General features: G+C 46.8%; 4 protein-coding genes across 6 annotated transcripts in view; 2 read left to right on the forward strand and 2 right to left on the reverse strand.

Moving 5' to 3' along the window:
* Positions 1-3,481, forward strand: part of TBC1D14 (TBC1 domain family member 14) — a 54,522-nt gene extending 51,041 nt beyond the window's left edge. For all 3 annotated transcript variants that reach the window (XM_015862604.1, XM_032444519.1, XM_015862605.2), the window contains one exon: positions 299-3,481. In XM_015862604.1, the coding sequence (XP_015718090.1) occupies positions 299-364 (66 nt within the window). In that variant the 3' untranslated portion in view covers positions 365-3,481. The remainder of the gene's footprint in view (positions 1-298) is intronic.
* Positions 2,786-6,330, reverse strand: CCDC96 (coiled-coil domain containing 96). Its single transcript, XM_032444439.1, has 3 exons — positions 5,935-6,330; positions 4,964-5,824; positions 2,786-4,753 (listed from the first exon to the last, which is right to left on the reverse strand). Exons 1-3 carry the CDS (start codon positions 6,328-6,330, stop codon positions 4,211-4,213), a joined length of 1,800 nt encoding a protein of 599 aa, XP_032300330.1. The 3' UTR covers positions 2,786-4,210.
* A 58-nt stretch (positions 6,331-6,388) lies between these two features.
* Positions 6,389-11,643, forward strand: TADA2B (transcriptional adaptor 2B). Its single transcript, XM_015862807.2, has 2 exons — positions 6,389-6,705; positions 7,086-11,643. The coding sequence occupies exons 1-2, from the start codon at positions 6,436-6,438 to the stop codon at positions 8,076-8,078; spliced, it is 1,263 nt and encodes a 420-aa protein (XP_015718293.1). The 5' UTR covers positions 6,389-6,435; the 3' UTR covers positions 8,079-11,643.
* A 778-nt stretch (positions 11,644-12,421) lies between these two features.
* GRPEL1 (GrpE like 1, mitochondrial) lies at positions 12,422-16,928 on the reverse strand. Its single transcript, XM_015862808.2, has 4 exons — positions 16,815-16,928; positions 16,076-16,241; positions 14,495-14,576; positions 12,422-13,664 (listed from the first exon to the last, which is right to left on the reverse strand). Exons 1-4 carry the CDS (start codon positions 16,883-16,885, stop codon positions 13,318-13,320), a joined length of 666 nt encoding a protein of 221 aa, XP_015718294.1. The 5' UTR covers positions 16,886-16,928; the 3' UTR covers positions 12,422-13,317.
* Positions 16,929-22,911: the final 5,983 nt, after the last annotated feature.

Consider the following 22,911-nt stretch of genomic DNA (forward strand, 5'->3'; position numbering starts at 1 on the left):
TATTGGAACTGACCTAGAATCAGTACCAAGAGAAAGAGTGTGTGGGATTTTGTTTCCTTTTACTAAGATGCTGACTGTAGTAGCTTCTACCTTTCTTCAATCTGTACAAAGTTCACTAGATGAGTTTGGACTCAAAATCCTGAATTTTGCTTTCTTGAGGAGCAGGTTTTTGGTAGCATACAGATAATGTGAAAAACTGGTTTTAGACATTTAGTTTATGCTGAGCACTATGATATCCCCTCAGGAATTGTTTTTAAAATCTAATATCTTTTTCTCTGTCGTTTCTTGACGTGTCCAGATACTGGCTGCTCTGCAGAAGGATAACCGGGAAATGGAGAAAGGAAGTCCTTCACTTAAACATTAACTCTGGCTGCCTCCAGTGACGTACAGGAGAAGATGTAAAGTGGCAAAAGTATTTGATATGATGAGCCTGCAAATCAAAGTGTGACTTCAGAGCTGAGTTCAGTAGTAAGATAGCCTTAAAGGGGGAGAGGGGAGGATAGAAGAAAGAAAAAGGGAAGGAAATTGGGAGATAAAACCTCTATAAGTGAAACCAAGGCCTAGCCTTAAACTTCTAGTGGAGTGAGCGCTTGCTGTGGACAGCAATACACATTCACATGTCTGATGAGGGCAGTTAAACCAAACTACATTAAGGTTTCTTTATTCTTTCTCACTGATGTTTTATAATACTGGGCATTCAGCGATGCTGGTTGCTTGGAAAGGCATTCCCTAGTTCTGTTCTTAGGCAGGATATACACTTCCCATGCCCAGCAGCTGGATCTGGATTTTAAATAACTGGTGCTGGAATCTAAATGATGTAAGGAGCATTCCTTTAGAAATGCTATTTGTTTTATAGGCTGTGGGTCCCATTTACCAAAGAAATCATGTTGATGTAGAACTACATTCCATTGTTTAAGAAAAAAAAGTCAAGTATGCTTGGAAGAGAAATGGCACTAGCAGTTTAAAACCAATTATTCTTCAAGATGCCTTGGAAATCCATGCTCCTGTTGAGTGTACATGGCAAAAGTTCCAGTAATTTGGCTGGATTCCAAACGCAGCAGGAGTGGAAATAGCATTAAGCTGGTATTATTTCCCAGCTGTACTCTTTCCCCTGTTCAAACCCAGGGTCACATAGTACTAAATGGATGCTTTCACGTCGCTTCTGGGGCAATGCCGTTTTAGGGCTTTCTTGCCTCCCGGCTACTGACTTCTGTGCCATCCGTCCAGTTGTGCTCATAAAACTGGGCTGAGCAGAAAAAATGAGAAATGGTTAAAAGGAATTTGTTGAGCTGGTTTAAACCCAGCTCTGCTCGCTGGCAAAACTGAGGAGAAAGGGGATAGGGTAGGAGTTATATAAACCATTATAGCTGCTGAAAAGAAAAGCCTGTGGGGAGCTCCTGAAGCTGCTACCACAGTGGAAAAGCACATGAGAGTTGAACTTGATTAAGTAATGAGGGAAAGAAGTGTATTGGGAAATATGCCAAATACTATCAATCAGGACAAGTTCAGGCTGTCATTTCCTGGCATTTTATCCAGCCTGTAATAGATGTGNGAGCAAGTTACAGAGAGATCAGATGGCCGCTGCTCAGTTGTTATACTGGTTAGATTCCCTCTGCATCCAGATGAATGTTGAACTGCAAAGCGTAGGTGCCTCTGATTTAAAAAATGGTGATTGTGGAGTGCAAAATCTGTTTTATAAATCATTATTACCATTGGAAAGGGAGACTGACCGAAGCAATATCTGTTAACTCCAAGCAGGAATTACCAAGTCCTTTAGCTGTACGGCCATAGGCTTCCCAAGGCTTTTCGTTCTGTTTTGTGCTGAGCATTTTGGCACTGGATGATTTAAAGAAAATAATAGTTGCACAGTGCTCAACTCAGCAGCAGTGTGAGGACCATGGGACACAAACACATCACTGTCCTTTACTACAAACATCATTTCTACTAGTGATACTCTGTAATGTTAAAAGAGGGAAAGGAAGATTTCTTGGTAAGTCTTTGAAGACTCACTTTGGAATATATGTAACACAAATGCAGCTTGCAAGTCTGTTACCTCATTGGCCTTTTTTCCTGTCCACTTTGTGTATGTAGCTGCCATAATAGATGTGGTATTTTGGTTGGCCACCTGCATTTTTCCAGAAGAATTCTGTAGGTCATCGCTTACTGAAAACAGCCATCAGGATGCTGACATTGAAAACATATTAATTCTCCCATGATTTGTGTATCTGTATAGGCCGGTACTTGTTGCTATGTTGCTTTGAAGTGCAATAGAAAGCTGGAAGGTCAGTAAGTACTTTTTGTAGTACTACAGCAAATACTCTCTCATGAAGGGCATGAGAGGCCTAACATCTGCAGCATTTGCACTATGCTTTAAAGGATTTCTGAAACACACAGACAACTCTCCCTGGTGGGCTGTGTAGGAGGTGCTGTAACTGGCTGTGTGAATCAGTCTGCGTTGTAACTTGGTGTGTGTTTCTGTTGAACCCAAGTTGTCCGTGTGGCTCACCTGTCTGGTTGGGATGCATCCTGGAGCCACTGGGTGTTTGTCTCAGCCATCTGCAGCCTGTTTTCTTCTCAAAAACACATTGAATGTAACAGTGAAAATAGGCATAGTTGTGAGAAAAGGCCTGCTGCAACACTTGTGCACTGTTTGTTACTTGCAAATGTAATTATTTTGGTCTGTGATTCGATCTTTCTGTTCTTAGGAGATGTATATATTTTCCAGATGATTTCTTTGTGTATATAAGGTATGTTCTTTAATGAAGAAAAGCAATGCAATAAGGAGGAGCTTTGCACAGTTTATTATCAAACAAAATGCATTTGAAAACAAAATGACCTGCCTAAAGATGCAATTGTTCCAACCTCTCAGTAACTTGAAGACTACACTTGAATTTTGATATGAACAGAGATGAGTTGTAATGGCTTAGAATTACTTGCCACCAAGCTTGTTAAGTTCCTTGCGGCATACCAAATCTCTTCAATATTATGGAAGGTTTCTGTAATCGATTCAGGGATTGCATAACAAATAGTGACACCGTTACTTCAGGTGCTGAAGGCGATTTGTAACGTCACGCGTGACGTGTTCTCTCATTGAAGCGTCCCCATCTCAGCAGACTATTGTTTTCTTGGTGGGTTTCCACCATCACCGTACGAACAGATCAGAGAATCCAGAGCATTGTCACCAGCTTTGGAGTTTTGTACAACCCGCACTTTATTGCAAAGCCGTTTTGCAGCCGCCGTCAGCAATCAGTCATTAACGTGTCTCATTTGATTCAGTCTGGGTTGGAAGGTTCCTTCCAGCAGCTCATTTTTGAATGTTTTACAAACTGGACGCATAGAGAACTGTTGAGACATCCTCTGTACATCATGGTTCAGTCATTTTTATGTAGCTGGTTTCGTTTAGATACGTGTATCAAACTGGAACTTTTTTCAACTGTAAATATATGGTTTTATTAAATAAAGTCATGTAAAGTTACCTTAATCACCTGCTGTCGGTGCGACTGAGAAACCGAAAGCTCAGGTATCTCCTCCTTCCACAGTTTGGTCTCCAAAGATGTTCAGCAAATGTGGATGGATGTCAGGGGCGCCATTTTTTCCATGTGGAGAAACACAGCGACACATTTCCTTCCTACGCATGTACTTTCTGTCAGACAGCCTCTGCTGCTCACCATGAGCTGTATGATCATCCCTGTGTGGCACCTTCTCCCTCCCTTCCCCCTTTTTTCAGTCTTCTGGCTTTCTGATGCGCTGTCCTTGAACAGTGCAAAGGGCCTGTAGCTGTGGTGGGCTTGTGCTATTCCATCCCCACCACACACCACATGGTGCCTGCTAAAGCTCTAACAGCTGAAAGACCACAAAATTCAGACTAGTTTGGAATGAGAAATTTAATAGACATATTTGGAGCAGTAACCTTTCATCCTGTACAGCACCATAATGAAATTTGCAGCCAGTTCTGTCAACAGAATGAGGGTGTTAGTCCTTCTATAGTACGCTGTGTGTATGCAAGTGGGGTTTGCTGTGAATCCCCAGCATTCCTCCAGCTCGCAGCTCCATCTATGAAAGTTAACCTTGAGTTAATTCTCCAGGTCTCCTGGACCTGTGTAGAAGTCACACGTGGTGGTTGTACAGATTGTTACTGGATTGAACATGTTAAAAAGAGGATTACAGAAAAGGCTGCGCTTTCTCTATTTTCAATGCTTTACTTCCCTCATCAAGGTAGAAATGATTTGGCTTTGCTCATTTTTTTCTGAATCTCCCTCTCTTTGAGGATCAGAGCAGCGTGGCGATGTTTCAGTGCTTCCAGCTGCCGATGTAACAACTCCATGTTGTTCACCTTTTCCTCAAAGTCCCTCAGCAGTGTCTCCTCCCCAAGCAGGCCGCGCTGCTGCAGTAGTTTCACGCTGTGTGCCCTCAGCCTGTCTCTGACCTTCTTGCTCTTGGTCAGAGCGTCTCTCTTCTGCCTCAGGGCGCTCATGATGTCCCTCAGCTCAGCCTTGTGGCCTTGGTTCTCAGCTTCCGCAAACTGCAGCTTCTCCCTGATGTAGTTGAGGGTCCGTTCTACGTCAGCTACTTTCCTCTTGAGCTTCAGAACTTCGCAGTTGAGGCCTTCGAGCTTTTCGTTGAGCTGCTGGTTCTCTTTCTTCATGAGACTGATCTCTGCGCGGTTGCTGCCTTTCATCGATTCTCTCTGGGCTCTCAGGATCCTCTCAAGTTTTCGGACCTCAAGCTTCACCTTGATGTTTTCCAGCCGGGCCTGGAGGGGCGGAAGAACACAAGGGATGGAATCACACGAGGGATGGATGGAGGCACACGAGGGATGGATGGAGGCACGCGAGGGATGGATGGAGGCACACGAGGGATGGCTCCCCGCCCCTCATCCCCGGCTCGGCAGGGAAGGAGCTCGGCGCAGACGGAGGGCTGAACCCTTCGTGTTCGCGGCCGGACCCGGCGGTGCCGCACTCACCTCCCGCAGTGCGGCCTCCTTGTCCTTCTCCCGAGCCTGGATGTCCCCCACCGTCCTTAGGGCCGCCTCCCTGCCGCCCCGCCGCCGCTCGAGTGTCTGCACGGCCACGGCTTTCTTCCTCGCCTGGAAGGCGGCCCACGCGGCTCTGGCCCTGGCCTCGCTCTCCTCGCTGTCCTTCTGCCGTTCGTCCACCCGCAGCTTCCAGCTCTCTGCCTCCCGCTCCCTCCGCCCCCAAAGCTCCCGCAGCTCCCGCAGCCGCTCCGCGAACAGCTGCTGCCCGCCCGCCTCGTCCGCCCGCCGCTCGCTCCGCTGCGGCCTCAGCAGCTCCGCCAGCAGCAGCTGCAGGCGGCTCTCGGTCTGGTGCAGCCGCTGCCGCTCGGACTCCAGCTCGCGGTACTCGGCCAGCAGCTCGTCGCGCTCCCTTTCCTCCTCCTCCTCGGCTTCGTCGCGGCACTCGGCCTCCTCCGCTTCGCCTTCGGGCTGCGGGGGCTCCGCAGGCTCCGTCGGGCCCTCGGGCTCCTCGCTGTCCTCGCTCAGCGCGTCGCGTTCGCTCTCGGAGACTTCGCCATCCCCGGGCTGCTCAGCCGGGGGCTCCTCCAATACCGAGGGCTCCTCCAATACCGGGGGCTCCTCCAATACCGAGGGCTCCTCCAATACCGGGGGCTCCTCCAATACCGGGGGCTCCTCCAATACCGGGGGCTCACTCAATACCGGGGGCTCCTCCGGCGTCGACGCCGGAGGCTCCTCGGCCGGGGGTTGCTCCAATGCCGGGGGCTCCTCGGCCGGGGGTTGCTCCAATGCCGGGGGCTCCTCGGCCGGGGGTTGCTCCCAGATAGCCGGGGCTCCTCGGGCCCCGGGTTGCTCCAATCCGGGGCTCCTCGGCCGGGGGTTTGCTCCTCAAAATGCCGGGGGCTTTCTCGGCCGGGGGTTTTGCCCAAGCCGGGGGCCTTCCTTCGGCCCGGGGGTCTTGCCTCCCAATGCGGAGGCTGCCTCCGGCCGGGGTTGCTCCCAATGGCCGGGGGCTCCTCGGCCGGGGGTTGCTCCAATGCCGGGGGCTCCTCGGCCGGGGGCTCCTCCGTTGCCGGGTTCTGGCCGTTCCCGTCCATGTCTCCTCCCGTTCGCTTCCCCCGTTGCCCGGGTGACTGCTCTGCTCTGTCCCGGCCCCGCCCCTTTCCCCGCCCTCTCTCCCCGGCCACCACTGAGCGGCAGGTTCGCCCGGGGTCACGTCTCCGATTGGTCGCCCGAAAGGCGGCAGGGCTCCGCTCGGCCAATCGCAGCCTCTCGTTCACACGAATCCCCCCCGCCAACGGGCGTTTCGCCCCCATTGGCCGCGATCCGGAGGGGCAGCCCGAGCTCTCGTCACCCATTGGCCGCCCGGCGCGAGGCTCCTCCCGGCGGGAGCGCCGCCATTGGCCGCGTGTGAGCGGGGGCGGGGCCGCGCGTGCGCGCGGGGAGGCGGCGGGCGGGGTAAGATGGCGGAACTGGGGAAGAAGTACTGCGTGTACTGCCTGGCCGAGGTGAGCTCACTGCGCTTCCGCTGCACTGAGTGCGCAGACATCGAGCTCTGCCCCGACTGCTTCTCGGCCGGAGCCGAGATCGGCCCGCACCGCCGATGGCACGGCTACCAGCTGGTGGACGGCGGCAGATTCACCTTATGGGGCGCCGAGGCGGAGGGTGGATGGAGCAGCCGGGAGGAGCAGCTGCTGCTGGACGCCATCGAGCAGTTCGGGTTCGGAAACTGGGTAAGGAGAGTAAGGGCTGTAAGGGTGCGGGGCATCGAGCTGCTCCGAGCTCGGCTGGTCTCTATGTGCCTGTCCTGTGTAGCGCTGCGCTCTGGGTACAGGATTTCTTCCTAACATCCCCAACTTCAGTATCCCTGCTTTCAGCTTGAAGCCGTGCCCCTTTTCTTTATTTATTTCTCTATTACTTTCTTTATTTCTCTGTTGCTCCAAAAGTAATGCTGTAAAACAGAACTCTGGCAGGTGACACATTGAGCTCAGGGACTCAGGAGCCATCGTGGTGTCTTGTGAATCAGTTTTTGAGGGGCAGGGAAGAAGGAGCGAGTGCTGTGCTGGAGGTATAACGGGAACCTTCTTATTGCCCCTCCTTGTTTTCCATTTAGGAAGACATGGCCGCTCACGTGGGAGCATCCCGGACACCCCAGGAGGTGATGGAGCACTACGTGAGCATGTACATCCACGGCAACCTGGGCAAGGCCTGCATCCCCGACACCATCCCCAACAGGGTGACGGACCACACGTGTCCCAGCGGGGGGCCTCTCTCCCCCAGCCTGACCACGCCGCTCCCGCCCTTGGACATCTCGGTGGCTGAGCAGCAGCAGTTGGGCTACATGCCGCTACGGGACGACTACGAGATCGAATACGACCAGGATGCTGAGACACTGATCAGCGGCCTGTCAGTGAACTACGACGATGATGACGTGGAGATAGAATTGAAAAGAGCTCACGTAGACATGTACGTAAGAAAACTCAAGGAGAGGCAACGGCGGAAGAACATTGCGAGAGATTATAACTTGGTGCCGGCCTTCCTGGGGAAGGATAAGAAAGACAAGGAGAAAACTCCCAAACGAAAGATCACGAAAGAAGAGAAGGAGTTGAGGCTGAAACTGAGGCCTCTGTACCAGTTCATGTCCTGTAAGGAGTTTGAAGACTTCTTTGAGAACATGCACAAGGAAAGGGTGCTGCGAGCAAAGATCCGGGAGCTGCAGCGGTACCGGCGGAATGGGATCACCAAAATGGAAGAGTCGGCGGAATACGAGGCAGCCAGACATAAACGGGAGAAGAGGAAGGAGAACAAAAACATTGCCAGCTCCAAGAGGGGGAAGGAGGACGGCAAAGAAGGGGAATTTGCTGCCATTGAAAACCTGCCTGGTTTCGAACTCTTATCGGACAGGGAAAAAGTGCTTTGCAGCTCTCTGAATTTGAGTCCTGCGCGTTACGTGACTGTAAAAACCATCATCATTAAAGACCATCTTCAGAAAAGACAAGGGATTCCTTCCAAGAGCCGCCTCCCCAGTTACCTGGATAAGGTACTGAAGAAAAGGATTTTAAACTTTCTAACAGAGAGCGGTTGGATATCCAGAGACGTGTCATGAGGCCCATCCATCTGAGCCACCGCATCAGAGACCTGACAAGTTCCCTTCCTTTTCCTGCCCTCGCTGGAGATACAGAAATTATCTCATTCAAAACAGACAAACAAAAACAAAAGAAGCAAAAACAACCCCCCCCCCCCCCCGCGGTGCTTGTGGGCTGAGCTCCCAGCACACTTTTGCTTTGGGTCATGAAAAACCCTGAATTGTGAAACTTCTCCATTCGGTTGCATTACTCGTTAGAGTACACTGTTGTTACATTACTCAAAGAGATTGCTTTCATGTGAGCCTACTCAAGTCCGATGGTTCTGGGGTGATCACTTCACTCCTTACTGTTGGATCAATGTCAATGTCAGCCATAATCTTTGCCTTTTATTTTCCTTTTCTTTTTGTTTTCGGAGGTGAGAGCTGGTTTTCAGCAGCTGAGTTCTTCTTCTCCCTGATGTTTTTTGTCACAGTGATGGCAGCCAAGCAGAGCTTGCAGAAATCCTGAGCTGTCAGATGTGGGGTGCAGGGATTGGTGTGGCCGTTGCTGAGCTTTTGGAGCGCTGCCATTAGCACAGCCCAGGTGTCAGGATGTGGGGTGAGAGCTTCCGTGGGGTGCAGCGCTGGTGAGCTGTGATGGGGGTTGGTAGATGAGGTGCCTGCAGGTATTTGTGCTGTGTGTGAAGGCTTCTTGGAGAGCTGCCTGACCCAAGTGTAAGCTTGGCTGGGCAGCTGTGTGCTCTGCACTGGGCTCAGCACTGCAGTGAAGTGTTTGGTTCTGGCCAGCTGTGGCTTAGAGCGGGCAGAATGCTGCCCTGGCAACCTCAGGTGGTGAAATAACCTCTTCCTTTTGCAAGGAGAACCTGCTCTTCCTCTCCTGTTTGTTGTGCCCAGCATGTGTAGCCTGAGCTCTTGCAGCTGCCTCCTGAGAGCTGCTGGGAGGGATGGGGACAGGGAGCTCCGTTCTGAAGCTCATAGCGGCCACTGAGATTGGTTTGTACAAACTAAAAAGGAAAGTATATAGATGACAACGCACAGCTCTGTGCTCCTGGAGTGCAGAGCGGTGGATGCAGCCGTCGCAGCTTTCTGGCTGCATGTACCTCCAAACCTTCTGGACTAAATGTGCCGAAGTTTCCGCTGTGGTTGGCAGAATGGATCTCGGTTTGCCGCAGTGGCCACTTTGGTGTTGTTGTGTTGTCAGAGCTCTCTGAGGGCTGCGCTCCCTGCCACACAGGGCTGGAGTTACAGAGCAGCAGAACACAATAGAAACACCTCACCCACCCCACTGTATTAGTAGTATATACCGGTTAAGGGAAAGGTGTTCAAGGAGGAGCAGAGGCGGCCTTTCTTTATCGTCATTTCATTCTTAGATTCCTGTGCTGGCATCCAGCCACGTGAAATTAATAAAGGAGAGTGGATTCTGTGTGACAGACATCAGTGTTATCACACCTGGGCTGTGCGTGGTGGCTGGCTGGGCAGCAGCTCCACTGTGTGGGTGTGCCAGGAGGTGGAGCTGAGTTGAGAACAGCTGTGAACACGGGAGGTGCGCTCTGGTTCTGGTGCCGCGGGCTGTGGTCAGAGAGGAGCCCCCGACATCTTACAAACAGTATTAATTCTGCAGCTTGGCAGAGCTACGCTGACCAGAACTGGTTTTGAGTCAGTATCTCCAGCGTTATCAGAGTAGTGTTACCACTGAGTTTAGAATACAGAGAGTACAGTTATAAAGCCAGCATTTCTAAGGAGAAGGGGAAAAATAACACACAAAAAAGCTCTTAGTGCCTTTTTGTTTTGAGCTTGTGGTGTTACGTCCCTCCAGGAAAGGAAAGGGCTGTGTGCTCTGGAGGAGTGCTTTGGCTCACCTGGAAGTGGCTTCTCGGGCACTTGAGACAGCGTTGTAACTCACTGCAGTGTGCCAGTAGCTTTAAGAACCTCTTCCACCTACATGCACGTACAGAGCGCACGCGAGACAAGTTCAGAAGGTGTGAACTGTTGATTATTTCCTCTGTCCTTCTCCTGTGGAAAGGAAGCTCAGCCTTTCCAGCCTTGGAGTTATGCAATTCGGTTCTTCCTCTGCCCGGCTCTGGCTGCAGCTGGGAGGTTAACACAGATGTGGGTTTCTGATTTATTCCTATCTTCCTCAGATCTCAATTTTATATTCCTACGGTGCTTTGGCACACCTAAGCCTAACTGAAGCAATAGCCTAAAGCCCATCTGAACAGTAATTGAAGAATAAAAGTATCTCGGCACCAATGACTCATTTAGACGTTGTAGAACTGAATTCTGCATTCACTTTGTAGTTCCTGAATTCCTCAGCCCTTCCAAAATGTTTCTTTGGTGCTAGACGTAACTTATTGAACATCAGGATGAATGTAAAATAAAGTATTTTTAATGTATGAGATATGGATATCGATATTTATTTTATATTTGCAAGCAGATTCAAGGTGGTAAATGTTTGCTGTAGCAAATGCTGATCCCTTGGAAAGGGTTTCCCTAGAAGCAGCGTCTCACTGTCAGCTATGCTGTCGATTCTAAAGGTGACTTGCACTAGAGGATGCTGCTGTCCCGTGTTTTCAGATGGAACTGACATAGTCTAAGCATTCCTTTGTTACGAGCTGCTGTTTTGTTTTCTCAAGCACAGATGCAGTTATCTTAAGCTGGCGATTTAGTAGAGCTGTGCTGCTTCTCGTGTGGTGAAGGGGCTGAGAAAAAGCGATGCAAAAACTCTTCAACTTTGTGTCTTGTGTTTGTCAGGAAGCACTTCCTGTACTGTACCGATACCCTGGCCTTCGTGTTGCTAATGAAGAGGTGCTTGGTTGGTTTGTTTGTTTAATGCTTAATGCTCTTATTTTTGAATGAAAAAATAATGCTAACGATAGGATCTGCCCTAACAGCATTGATGCAAGCCGATGGAAAAGTGCTGTCAGCTGCTCAGTCTGACCTGCTGCTGGTAGATGGCGGCAGTCGGCCTGTTGTATTGCTGTACACGTGCTTCCATCAGTCTCAGCCGTGCGTTACAGTACAACTTACTGAGTAGCAAAGGAGCATTAACCTTCATTCTGTGCATACAACAGATGAGGAGGGCTCCTTACAGCGTCCTGCTTACAGCCCTTCCTGCCCTATGTTCTGTTGCAGTCCCAGCCAGGGTTAAGAATGGCATTAAGAGGTGTTGGAGCCTCTGCCTGTAAATGGCCTTGTGGATCACAAAGCTGAAGCACTCTGTCGTTCTTCTCTTGCATGGTGGCTGCACTGGGTTTCTTTGCAATTGTAATCGGCTGCGTCAGCCTTTTGGTTTACTGCTCTTCCTTGCAAGGTGTTTTTGCTTGTGCCCCAGGTGCTCTTAAGTGATGACGAATTCAATACTGTGAAGGAGGGTACCTGGTGAGCACCTCTGGTTCATCAGCTTCTTCCTTAAAGGGAATGTTGCACTCATTTGCATAGTGTACTGGCGTAGCTGTGCCAGGCACACAAATGTCTGTGCTGAAATCATGTAAAACCTAACTGATGTTGTGCACACTCAGCATTTTACTAGATTTTTGCATTGTATATTGGTAAATAAACTTGTATTAAAGTTTCTTTCCACTATTGATTTCATGGTAACGTAGCCCTTTTCCTCATTGTACCAGCCAAAGCCCTGGCAGCAGTGACCAGAGATGTGTTTTAGCTACATGCTGATGCGTGAAGTGCTTGTAACAAACCAGCTTAGGCCAGAGGTAGCAGTGGCAGCTTTATTAGCTGTTCTTACACTTCAGAGCCACACACTTTTTCATTTCTTCACTGTATTCTGCTGTCATCTGTCAGCACACGGGTGCTTGGAGAGCTCAGCAAAGGCTTTCCTGTATGCTACCTCCTCTGCAGGGGCACACTGAGGAGAAGGAATTATTTCACTCAGACGTTGTTCAGAATTCACTTAGTTTTAAGGAAACAAGCTTGAGTCCTGTGCTGCACACTCACCAGTAAGCTGCGTTTAGCGGTACCTTAAATAAAGTAACGGAGTCTAACAAAGACACCATCTAAGGAGCTGGTCAATTCATTACTAAAATCTCAGTCTCAACTGACACGTGAACTTAAGAAGCTCCTTTGTTCAAACCACCAGCAGTGAGGATGGAAAATTCAGAAGCCCTTACTGTTCCACTACCAGGTCCTAAATAACGTGTGTGATTCTGATGTTTCAGTCTGGTGTGTTACATGTATGTGCCTTGAGGATCTGAGGGAAGACACTCTGTCAGGTGTGTAGATTGGCATGTCCCATCCATTCAACATGACCAGATGAACATAGAGCAGAGCACTCTGCCGCTCTTGGCACAGTATTTTAGCCTCATTCTGCAGAATGGGGTGCAGCAGGTGCAGTTACACGTGATGAGAGCTGCACATGGGAAAAGTTCTATTGCAGCCCAAGATCCAAGGTGAGCAAACACAAGAAATGAAACTGAGTTCACACTGTTGTTTGAGTCACTTACAATTACTTGTGTAGCTCTAAATGTAGCAGATACCACTTCAGGTATTCTGACTCTCAGTGGAGTTTTAACTACATCTTGCATAACAAACCGATGGCAGAGCTTGAAAGTTACAAGTCTATCAAAATCCATTAAATCAATTTAAATATTAAATTAAAAATCCAGAGATAGATAGGATAAGTAAGTTGTATTGGTTCTTCAATGCCATACAAGTATTAGATGGTTTTCTTGAGTCAATCAACTTAACTTGACTATTGATCTAAAAGGGCTGAACAATTAGAAAGGATGTCTGCTCTCCCTCATCTTTTATTTAGAGGTCAGAATTCACAAACATTTGTACTTCAGTTGTTGAGAGGGATTGTTTCTGAATAGGCACACTACAAAAATGGGTGCTTCCATCAGCCAAAAAGCCAATGGGTAATTGCAGAGTACCAGTAATTATCTGTATGACTTCACCCACTTTTGCAGTGTTAGGTTCTACAAAGGGAAAGGAACCATCTGAACCACTGACTGGATCTTCACTTTACAGTGATAAAAACAGAATTGTGAGCACTTTGTTCATTTTAATGTACCTTCAGTAGCCGTGGTTGTAACAAATATTACTGGAAGAAGAGAGCTGAAGGAACAGTGTTGAAGGCCACTAAGCAACAGAATGTCACTGACTGCTTCGTTTTCATCACTGGGAGACCTCAACTGGTTCACTGAAACCTCCTGGGGGACGGAGGAATAAGGGAAACACGATGTAAGAGAAAAACCATCCAGCTGTTTAATAATTGTATGGCATTTTATGTTATCTGATTCAGCAGCTAAGCGTCTTTCACAACTCCCACGAGGGCAGGCCGCAGCGTGCGCCCGTGCAGCTTATAGCCAATCTTGGATACCAATGCAATGGTGCCAGGCTCCTTCCCTTCCATGGGAGCATGGAACAACGCTTCATGTTCGTAGGGGTCGAACTTGGCTCCGACAGGGTCCAGTCTGAGCAGCCCGTGTTTTTTGAACACTTTCTGGATCTGTACTTCTGTCATGACAAGACCTTCGTATAAGCTCTTCAGGTGAGGATTTTCATCCTTTATTTCTTCTTTTGGAACGCTTTGTGTTGCTTTCTCCAAAATGTCTGCGACTTCTAGCAAGTCCTTACAGAAACTCTGAATACCTAAAAAAGAAAGGAAAGGGGAGGGAGGAAAGCAAGTATTAAAAACCACCACCACATAAATGAAAACCATGCTAGTGAGATGACACTGACAGCTACCAAAACCTCCAGACAGCTTTATATCACTTCCTGCTGTTAAGGAACAGATCTTTTGTCTCTCACATGGTGGGATCCACCTGCAGACCAATGCATTATATTGTTCTATTCGTACTCTTAATCTGATGTAGTAGAAGTGTTTGCAGAACAAAAAGGTCATAGTCAGACTGATGAGGAATCTTAAGAGGTGAACAGTGATTCTTCCTTGAATGAACAGAACACTTGTAACCCCTCCTCCCACTACAAACTGCGCTTACAGAGTGAGCCAGAGGCTGTGCCTCATGCTGAGTAATTCCTGGACCAGCAGCAGCCTGCATCCTGGAGCTGATCTCTGGCTTACCCTAAAAGAATCTGGACTCATCTCATGTAAGACAGACTGTCTCAAGCAATCACAAAAGAACAAAGCAACTCAGTAGAAGAACACGTTTCTTCACAGAGGTACAATGATAAAGTGCACCAACCTGTGGCAGCCAAATTCAAACAAAATTCAAAGTTGTTGACTTAAATTGGTTAAGTCTTGCCCTATCTTAAGGGAGATTATTATTATAATTCTATTACCAAGTGAGGAACCATTTTTAAACCCCTTTCCCCAGAGATGTTTGTTAAATTAAGTAGCCAGAATAACTGTTAAGCACAGCTTGTCAAAACTGCAGGCTAGTTAGCTCTATTTTCCAGGCTTTGCTTTTCAAGTTGGTATTCCTGGGTCTTAAGATTAAAAACAAAGAGTCTTCACTGACCGTACAACTTTGCTTCTTCTACTAGTTTCTGGCTTCTTTGCCTCACATTTTCTGCATCTGCCAAGGCCCGCTTGTACTTATCCTGCAGAAAACAAATCAAGAAGAGATTTCAGTCCAAGCGGTTGAAGTGTTGAAAATAATTCTAAAGCAAGTTCAGTACAAAACAGCATTTCTCTTTTACTGTTACATCATTTTTAGATCACAAATTTAGGCAAACTGAAGGCATGACAATTATCACCGCATCCTTCTTGCAAAGTCACTTGTTTGCTTCATTTCAGCACAGAAAGAAATTAGAGAAAGGAAGTAAGGACTGGCTTCCAGAGTCAGTATTTGTGAACGGATTTGCTGTCAGGACTTTTTAACACTACAGATGCATGCATTTTCCTAAAGATTTCTGCTTTTTCTGGCAAGTGTTTGCAGGCAGTCTTCATAGTCACCACATATTCTGACAAATAAGATTCAGCCCAACCATTCAATCTGCCTCTCCATGCGTACCACATTGCCCTCCAGGCTTTTCAGACCTTACAGACTACAAAATCTAACTCCTCTGTTTATCAGGCTGAGTTTAGGTACGTTCCTAGCAAGATGTCCTGCAGCAAGAAATGCATTAAGAACTAGATTCAACAAACTTCAGCACTGCAGTGCTGCACCACCTGACCCAGAACTCTTCTGGGCCTGCACGCTCTGTAAGGTTGACTTTCACATCAACAAGTTGACTGAAGAGATGCCTTACATAGCCAGGAGTATATGCTGTAACAGAGGTGTTTAACAATCTCTCTGTTTTGTCTTTCAAGGGCAGCAGAAAGGAATCTCAAACTACTTACAGTGCATAGGCACTACTACTACTGGAGGTTCTGGGTCACGTCCTCAAAGTCCCAAATGCTCTAGAAAGGCATTTTATATAAAGCACTCATCCAGAAAAGCAATGCCTTTGTTTAATCCACACCTCTCACCTCCCGGGGTGCTATTCACTCTCAGTTAAGTCATGCATGAAAGAGAATACAAGATTCATTAGGCCAGATAGTGGGAATGCAACACGGCATGTTAGTCTCCTGTTTAAAGGCATCTCCAGAAGAGATGGGTTCAAACTCCCACTGTGCAACAACGTAATAAGTACAATATTATATACAAGCCAACAATCATTAACCCCTACCTTTGGAAAAGTCAGTGGCTGTTTTAAGAATACCTACTCTTAGCCCACATACATACATACAAGATACATTCTAAGCCTTAAATGAACTTCAAAGAATTATTTCTCCACTGAGCAAAAATCAAAGTGGCCTGAAGTCAGTGGACCTACAGCAACAAACTTCCAGGTTGTAAGGAAACTATTTTGTCACAGGCTGAACTGATGACTGAGCACCTGGTTTTAGAGCAGGATGGGATGTTTTGGGTCTTACAGTAAATCCTCTCTCTTAAGCTTTGAGAAATTATCTAATTACAGTTGTTTTTTTTTTTTAATCCATTAACTAATCAGCAGTTGGATTACTGTGTTCAGACTATGTACTGAGAACCTATAATCAAGGCTCTTAGGTACACAACCCGGAAGGTACGAGCACAGACTGCACAGAGGCCGCTTACAGTAACTTCCTTGAGCTGCTCTTCCAGTTTGGCCTTTTCCTCAGTTACCATTCTTTCAGCAGCACTGGGTTCAGCCTTCTGCTCATTGTGGCTCTGACCCTGGTCCTCTTCCAAGTTCTGGCCAGTGCTCTTCTGCGTTGCCACACAAAGTAGTCGTGGAGAGGTCCTATGGCAGAAAATATATGGTAGGTATTAATCAACCACTTACCCTGGAAGATATCAGTGCTTTCTGGACACATTGGATGCTTCATATGACAAAGCAACATCCACAACAAATGAGCATCAGAGCACAGATCAACGATTCTCGAACTATGGAATCCATTTGCAGAACCTTTTGTTAAAGAAACTGAATTTAGCTTATTTTAACAGCTGCAAACAACAACTCGCTGCAGGATTCCGACCACCGGACAGCAGCTCGTGAGTGCCCCTTCGGTCCAGCCTATGCTATAGGAACAGCGCACACTCTGTGTGATGCAACCACTCGCAAGAGCCGCCCGAGGCCCGGCAAGAGCAGCGGCCTCACCGCACCTCGGGCCTTACACCAAGCCCAGGCCGGCCTACGAGAAGGCCCTTGAGGCGCTTCAAAGCCGAGCCGGCCCAACGCCCCAAGCAAGCCGGCTTACGGGGCTACACGGCGGGCCTGTCCCAACAGAACGGAGGGCGAGAGGCTGGGCCCCGCTCCCAAAGACCCCAAGTGCGGCCCCAAGCGACGCGCCCAGCCCAGCACCACCGCACTCACCTCAGTGCCAGGCCCAGCAGCGGGGACCGAGAGCGCAGCGAGCCCCACACGCACTGCGCTACCGCCGCCATATTGCCTTCCTGCCCAGCACCGCCTCTTCCCGCCCCCTGAGTACTCACCAATCAGCGAGTGGGTGACCTAGGAGTGACGAGGATAACAACCAATCCGAGAGGAGGATGAGAGAGTGGTGGGTGGGACTTACGGCCCTTCCGGACCGCGGAGGGGAGCTCCGCGTGGGGCGTTGTAGTGCGCCCCCTTGTGGCAGGAGGTGTGTCCTGAGGGGCCATTTTGTGGCCGGTCCGGTACCTGTCTGTGCCAGAGTAACAGAGGCACGTCGAGCCTACGCAGTGATACCCGAGTTAACTTCATCAATGCGATCGATTAGTTTGTGATTATCGCTCTAAAGCAAAGAAAAATGACACGGTCCCAGAACTTTGCTCTGTTTTTCACAGCCGCCCCAGCTGTCAGCCTGATTTCTGTACGTCCTGAGGGTGAAGAAGCTGCACGTACTGTAATACAAATTCAGTGTGTTATATATCCAGCTGCATTACTAAAAAGGAGCCTCGAAGGGCCGTCCAGCTCCCCATAGGGGAATTCTGCAGCAGTCAGAATGCTCACTTAACTCAGGCTCTGTACAACACAATTTGCTTGTCTGTGGTGCTTCTTGGTGGCCTCTGCAGAAAGGATGTGTGACAAACCTTTGGTGTGACAGTCCCTATATTCCAAGGAGAGCCGTTGTCTCTGATGTAGGTGTGTGTTTCTCCTCTTCAGGGACAACTTGGAAGGGCAAGAAGTGCACCAATAACACCCTTGGGTGATAACATCTCTGAAATGAGAATAACGCAAATGGTTTTGTGCTCTGGAGAACATTAGTTCATGGTGTAACTCTGATACAGCACAGCAGCTTGCTACACTGAACAAAGCAAAGACTGAGGTTACATGCCATGTTCTGGTGTGGCTCCAGTCCTGTCAGTGTCTTCCTGCTGCTTTCTGGCAAGTGGATAAACTACAAATCCCAAGCTTCGTCCTCATAATGCTTAAAAATGCAGTTGAGGAAACCTGGTAAAGATGCCAGGAACCACGGAAGGATCTGAGAGAACAAGGAGAAAAGTGGGAATAGCTGTAAAGGAGGTTACCCACAGAAAACCATGAAGAAATGGGCCAGAAGAGGTAAGCAGGTCTTTAGATCTGAGGCTTCTAAAATTTTGTCTGGAAAAATAAGTGGTTCCATTTAGCACTCTGAGTGTAGGACTGAACAGCATACACAGTGCTACAGTGTATAGGTGTATAAGTGTGTAGGTTACCCAGGGCTTGTTTGCCTCGGGACTGATGTTGGCCATAAGTACTGTCCCATTTCGGAAGGCACTTTGAAGAAATGACTTTTCCGTGCTTTGTTCTGACTGACACCTTTGCAGTCTGTTCTGTTTTAATCGCAGTGCCACCTAGTGGCTCGCTTTATGTGTATTATTATATCCATTAATACTCAGCTGAGGAGTATTCAGCACCTGCTGCTTGGCCTGGCTGGCAGCCACAGCTGTGCAGTCATAAGCACAGTGCTGTTCCTGAGCAGTCCTCTCCATATCGAGCAGTCTTTTGCTTTTCACATAAATACAGGGTTTGAATATTGTTTGCTGATAACATTAAGCAGTTGCTGCCTTTCAACTCGGTGTGGTTAGAAGTGGTTCTAACCTCTAATTAGTGCAGTCCAGAGATTGACTCGGGCGGTGTGGACTTAATTCCTGATTCATCTCATGATTCGCTCTGTAGCCTCGTGCAGTTATTCAGCCTCGTGCAGTTATTCAACCCCGTTTTCACACAGCTACAAATTAAGGGTAGTAATCTCTCAGACCATTGTAAGAAAGTTGCTTAGAGTGCACAAGGGAATTTCTGTGATATTTTGAGAATGTCAAGGGGATGATAAGGCTCCTTTTTAAAAATTATTATTAATATTAAATATATAGTAAAAAAGCTTGTAATCTTTTGAGGTGAAAAATGGTGTAAATGCAAGATCTGTGCTTGCAAAGTTATATGAAAAATTAAGGCATTTCTGCGTCTATGAAGAAATACTGGTCCTCTCTGAATGCCAAGATATAATCTGTTGATATTCAACCAGCAGGCAGACTGCCATTGCGTTTGTGTTTCAAATATGAGCTGCATTATTAATGTTTTCAGGCTAAAAACGAAAGGGTATCGTATCTTCCCTGATCAGATATGTTATATGTCAGCCTGATCAGAACCAAATATTGAACTGTGGTGGGAGCAAGTGGAATGAGAAAGGGGGAAAAAAAACCTTAGTAAATATTCTAGCAGTGACCTTTCAAGTCAGATATCAAGAAATAATGAAATCAAATTAAAATATGTTAATTTAGCTGTAAGACTGTTACTGAACTTTTCAGTGGTGAAATCAAACTTGTTTGTCAAACCTGAGCCCTTCAGGAAAGAGTTCAGACTGAAGAAGACTAGAAAGATTAGACTGTTACTTGCATCCAGACTTTAAATATCACACAGTGAGATGCAGATGTGTGTGTAGGGGAGCATAGCCTTCCTTCCTTTTAACCAGAGCCTTACTAAGATAGTTAATATGTGTCCCAAATTCTTAATTTTTAATGCAAACATTTAAAGAAATCTCTCCCAAGAGAGAATGTGTAACACCTACAGTCTGCCTAGTTTCTCCGTAGGCTGGAAGTACAGAATCATACTTCTTATTCTGGTTACAGAATACCCTTTGAGTTCCCATGGCTTTATGCTAACTAATTAGAAAGGTACATTTTGTAACTATCTTGTTGCCTGGAGAAGGTTGTTGTTGTGCTGAAAATCTAATAGCGACAGCCACGCGGCCCTGAAGTGAGCTAATGAGAGCAATTTAGAATAACAGAAGTTGTGTTCCTAGGAGGACACTGAAGAGATCCTACCCCAAAGCAGCAAGCGACAATTTCAGAGCACATTTATGGTGATATTCCTGCATTAGTCATTTGGTATCCCAAGGATTTGCAAATTTGGCTGTCTCTTATGGTTTGTTCTTTGAGCTCTCATAATCCAGGTGCAGGTATATACGCCTTGTAACACTTCTGGCAATAAACAGTGCTTCACCTGTGCTGTTTCTTAAGAAAGCAACTAGTTAGCAGCTAGAACCAAGCTGGTTCTAACACACAAAAGCAATCTTTTATCATGCTGATGTGGCTTTACATCTTGAGACAAAATTATTGAGCTCTGGGAGAAGGGTTTTCAATCAATTGTTGTTCTCATAAACTCTTAGTGTGGTGCCATTGATTTTTCTTAATATTTTTCTTAAAAATAAATTGTTGTCTTTCAGCTGAACGGATCAAGTTGACAGAAGAGGTCAGCTGTGTTAGCGTGGTCTGTCCTCTCTCTTTTGTTACATTCAGGTTGAGCCAAGAGGACAGAAGTTGTTGGTTTCCATTTCTGCACAAAGTTTAACAGTGGAAATAGTTACTGAAACAGCATTTGGACATTCAGGCCTACATTTTTCTTTCTTTCTTCCTTAATTTTTTTCTTTGAGGTTTGATGAATTAGTTCCTGTGGGCCCATTTCTGCTATGCTGTGTACAAGTGATTTGTATTAGTCAAAGGGAGCGTGGTGTGGCGAAGGGCTGCCAAGCCAGGTGCAAGGCGCACAGGCTGCCAGCAGCGCTGTAAGAGCCCCAGGCCTGGCTGCTTATTGCTCGAGTTGGACTAGTGCAAGTGTTTTTCCCTTGGTTTTTACATATTTTTTCAGATAACTGACAAGTGGTTAAGCTGTATGATGCATGCCAGTGAAGGGAGCTCTGTTTAGATGTGGTGTTTTAGTGCTGTAATTCAGTCTCGCTGGCAGGCTGTTCTTTCTGCACAGAAAGCATTCTGCTGATGCTGTTTGAGTCTGTTGGAGAGCTCTGAAGACAAGAAGCATAAAGCAAAGTTTAAAGAGGTCGTCCCCTGCTTTTCTCCAGCTCCTTTAGAAAGCAAGAATTTTTAATTGTGTTTCTATGAGTAATTAATGAGTGCTTGAATTACACAATTATTATTCTCCACTCAGTCCTAATCTATCGAGGTGGGGCTGGCCAGACAGGAGAGAAAGAGTCCAGCTAAAAATAGCTGGAGGGGGAAGGAATAAAATGCTTCCAAACCCCAGATTTTCCATATAAATGAAATCTACCTAATGCCCTCTTGGTGCTGCTTTTGTTATTGTTATTTTTGTTTGTAGAGGCCACAGTTTCTGAACTTGGATTTACCTCTGACCCCATATGAGGGCTTTGCTCTTTGCTTCCTTCCTACAAGCATCTGTGAACACACAACTTCAGCCCTGTTAGAAGAGCTCTTATCATGATTGAAGTTAGACTGGTGACATTTATGGGGAGTGGCATTAGATTTTCCTCAAAACCTCTTGAGTTGTGTCACTGGTATCTGTGGCATGGCTCTCTAACCGTGGTATCTACGGTAGATTGAAATTTACTTAGATATAAAAGCTGTGCTGGGCAGGTGCAGACAGAGCTGAATGAAAGCCCTTGTTTTACATCCACGGTACTTGAAGCCTATGTGGCTGCTTTAAGTTCTGTGATAATCATCACACAAAGGACTTTCACCGCTGCTTTAAAGGTCACCTCAGATTCATGAGACACTGCAGGTTAATGTGTTATTAATCAGTCATGGACCGGCTGAAAATTATTGGCTCGGCTCTTGTGTTAGATGTTTGTGAAATAAAACACAAGTGAATCTGTACTTCTGTGCTAGGAGTTGAGCCGGAGTTCTGCTGTTGTCACTTAAATAATGTGGTCTTTCCCTCTGACTCCATCACCAGCTCCTGCTGCTGGTCTCAGTGCTGTCATTCTCTGACCTGAGTGGGGATGCTTCTTCTCATTGCCAGAAAACCTTTTACTGGCCCCTTAATTTTTGGCTTTTCTCTCCTTTTTCCTTCCTCTCTACCTCCTGCTTTACATTTGCCATCACCACATCTGCTCACTTTGGAGTGGAGAAGCCTCCTTACTGCACCACTTCCATCTCCGCTCACTCATTCTTGGGTTTTACTCACGCTGTCCTTACTTAATGTCTTCTGTTATTTGTGATTGAGAACACCTCCACCTTTCTTATATAAAATCTTGCTTCATCTGCGTTGTGTTCATTTGTAGAGATTCATATGTTCATGGTTTTAGTATCAATGATCATTATGCTTGTGCTGCAGAAAAGCATTAAGGTGGAGGACGCCCGTGACTTCTAGTTCATTTTGTTCATTACAGAACAAAACAGGCTCCTCCATTTTAAAGAGCTTATGGCTTTTCTCTGACTAATCTTGTACTTTTCTGCTTGCTTAATTTGTGTTTTTAGTCTATTTTTAAAATAATATTTCTATCGTGTCTTTTAAAATACGTGTTTATTGCTGTTCTACGACTCCCAGGTGTCTTGGCTGGCAAAGTCTTAATGAATAAAATTGTTGTCATGTTATAGCTATAAAAATTCACTCTTTCCCTGGAATGAAGCGTGCGAGTCTGAAGGAGTGGGGGGAAATAAGAAGTTATCCTGGAGTTATTGTAAGTAAAATGGGGTAAATAGTCTCATAGAGACTAAATAGGGAAATAGTCTCATAGAGCTGTACACTGCTCTGCAGACACATTAACAACTGTCTACACATTGACTCAACAGCTTTTCTTTTGTTTTCAGCAGAAGGAGATGTTTTGGACTGTTGATCGTTGTCTTTCAGTAACAATTGTTAATACCTTGGTGTGATACCAAATGAGTAGATGTGTACAAACAACAGCTTGAGGCTTCAGAGATAGACAGCAGAGCTGTAAAGCTGATGCTGTGCTCTTCTGACAGAAGATTGTGTGACAGACTCAGAGGCTCAGTTCCACTTGTCTGCATTGCAAATAATTGTGCGAGTGCCAACATTTCCATAAACTGCAGTTATAATATGTAGATCACGCAAGCAATTGGCCAGCACAGCTCCAAGCAAGGTTAGGCAAGAGCATAGCACTGGAAATAGTTAGGCATTAATGGCAATATCCTTATTACTGCTCCTGTTTTGTAAGAAGCACATTTCCAGTTGGGAGCAATTCTAAAACAGCAAACAGGTTTACCCAGCTTTATACTTTTCAGACTTTGCTTTT

Source organism: Coturnix japonica, chromosome 4 (assembly GCF_001577835.2).
Source record: "Coturnix japonica isolate 7356 chromosome 4, Coturnix japonica 2.1, whole genome shotgun sequence".
Classification (NCBI taxonomy): domain Eukaryota; kingdom Metazoa; phylum Chordata; class Aves; order Galliformes; family Phasianidae; genus Coturnix; species Coturnix japonica.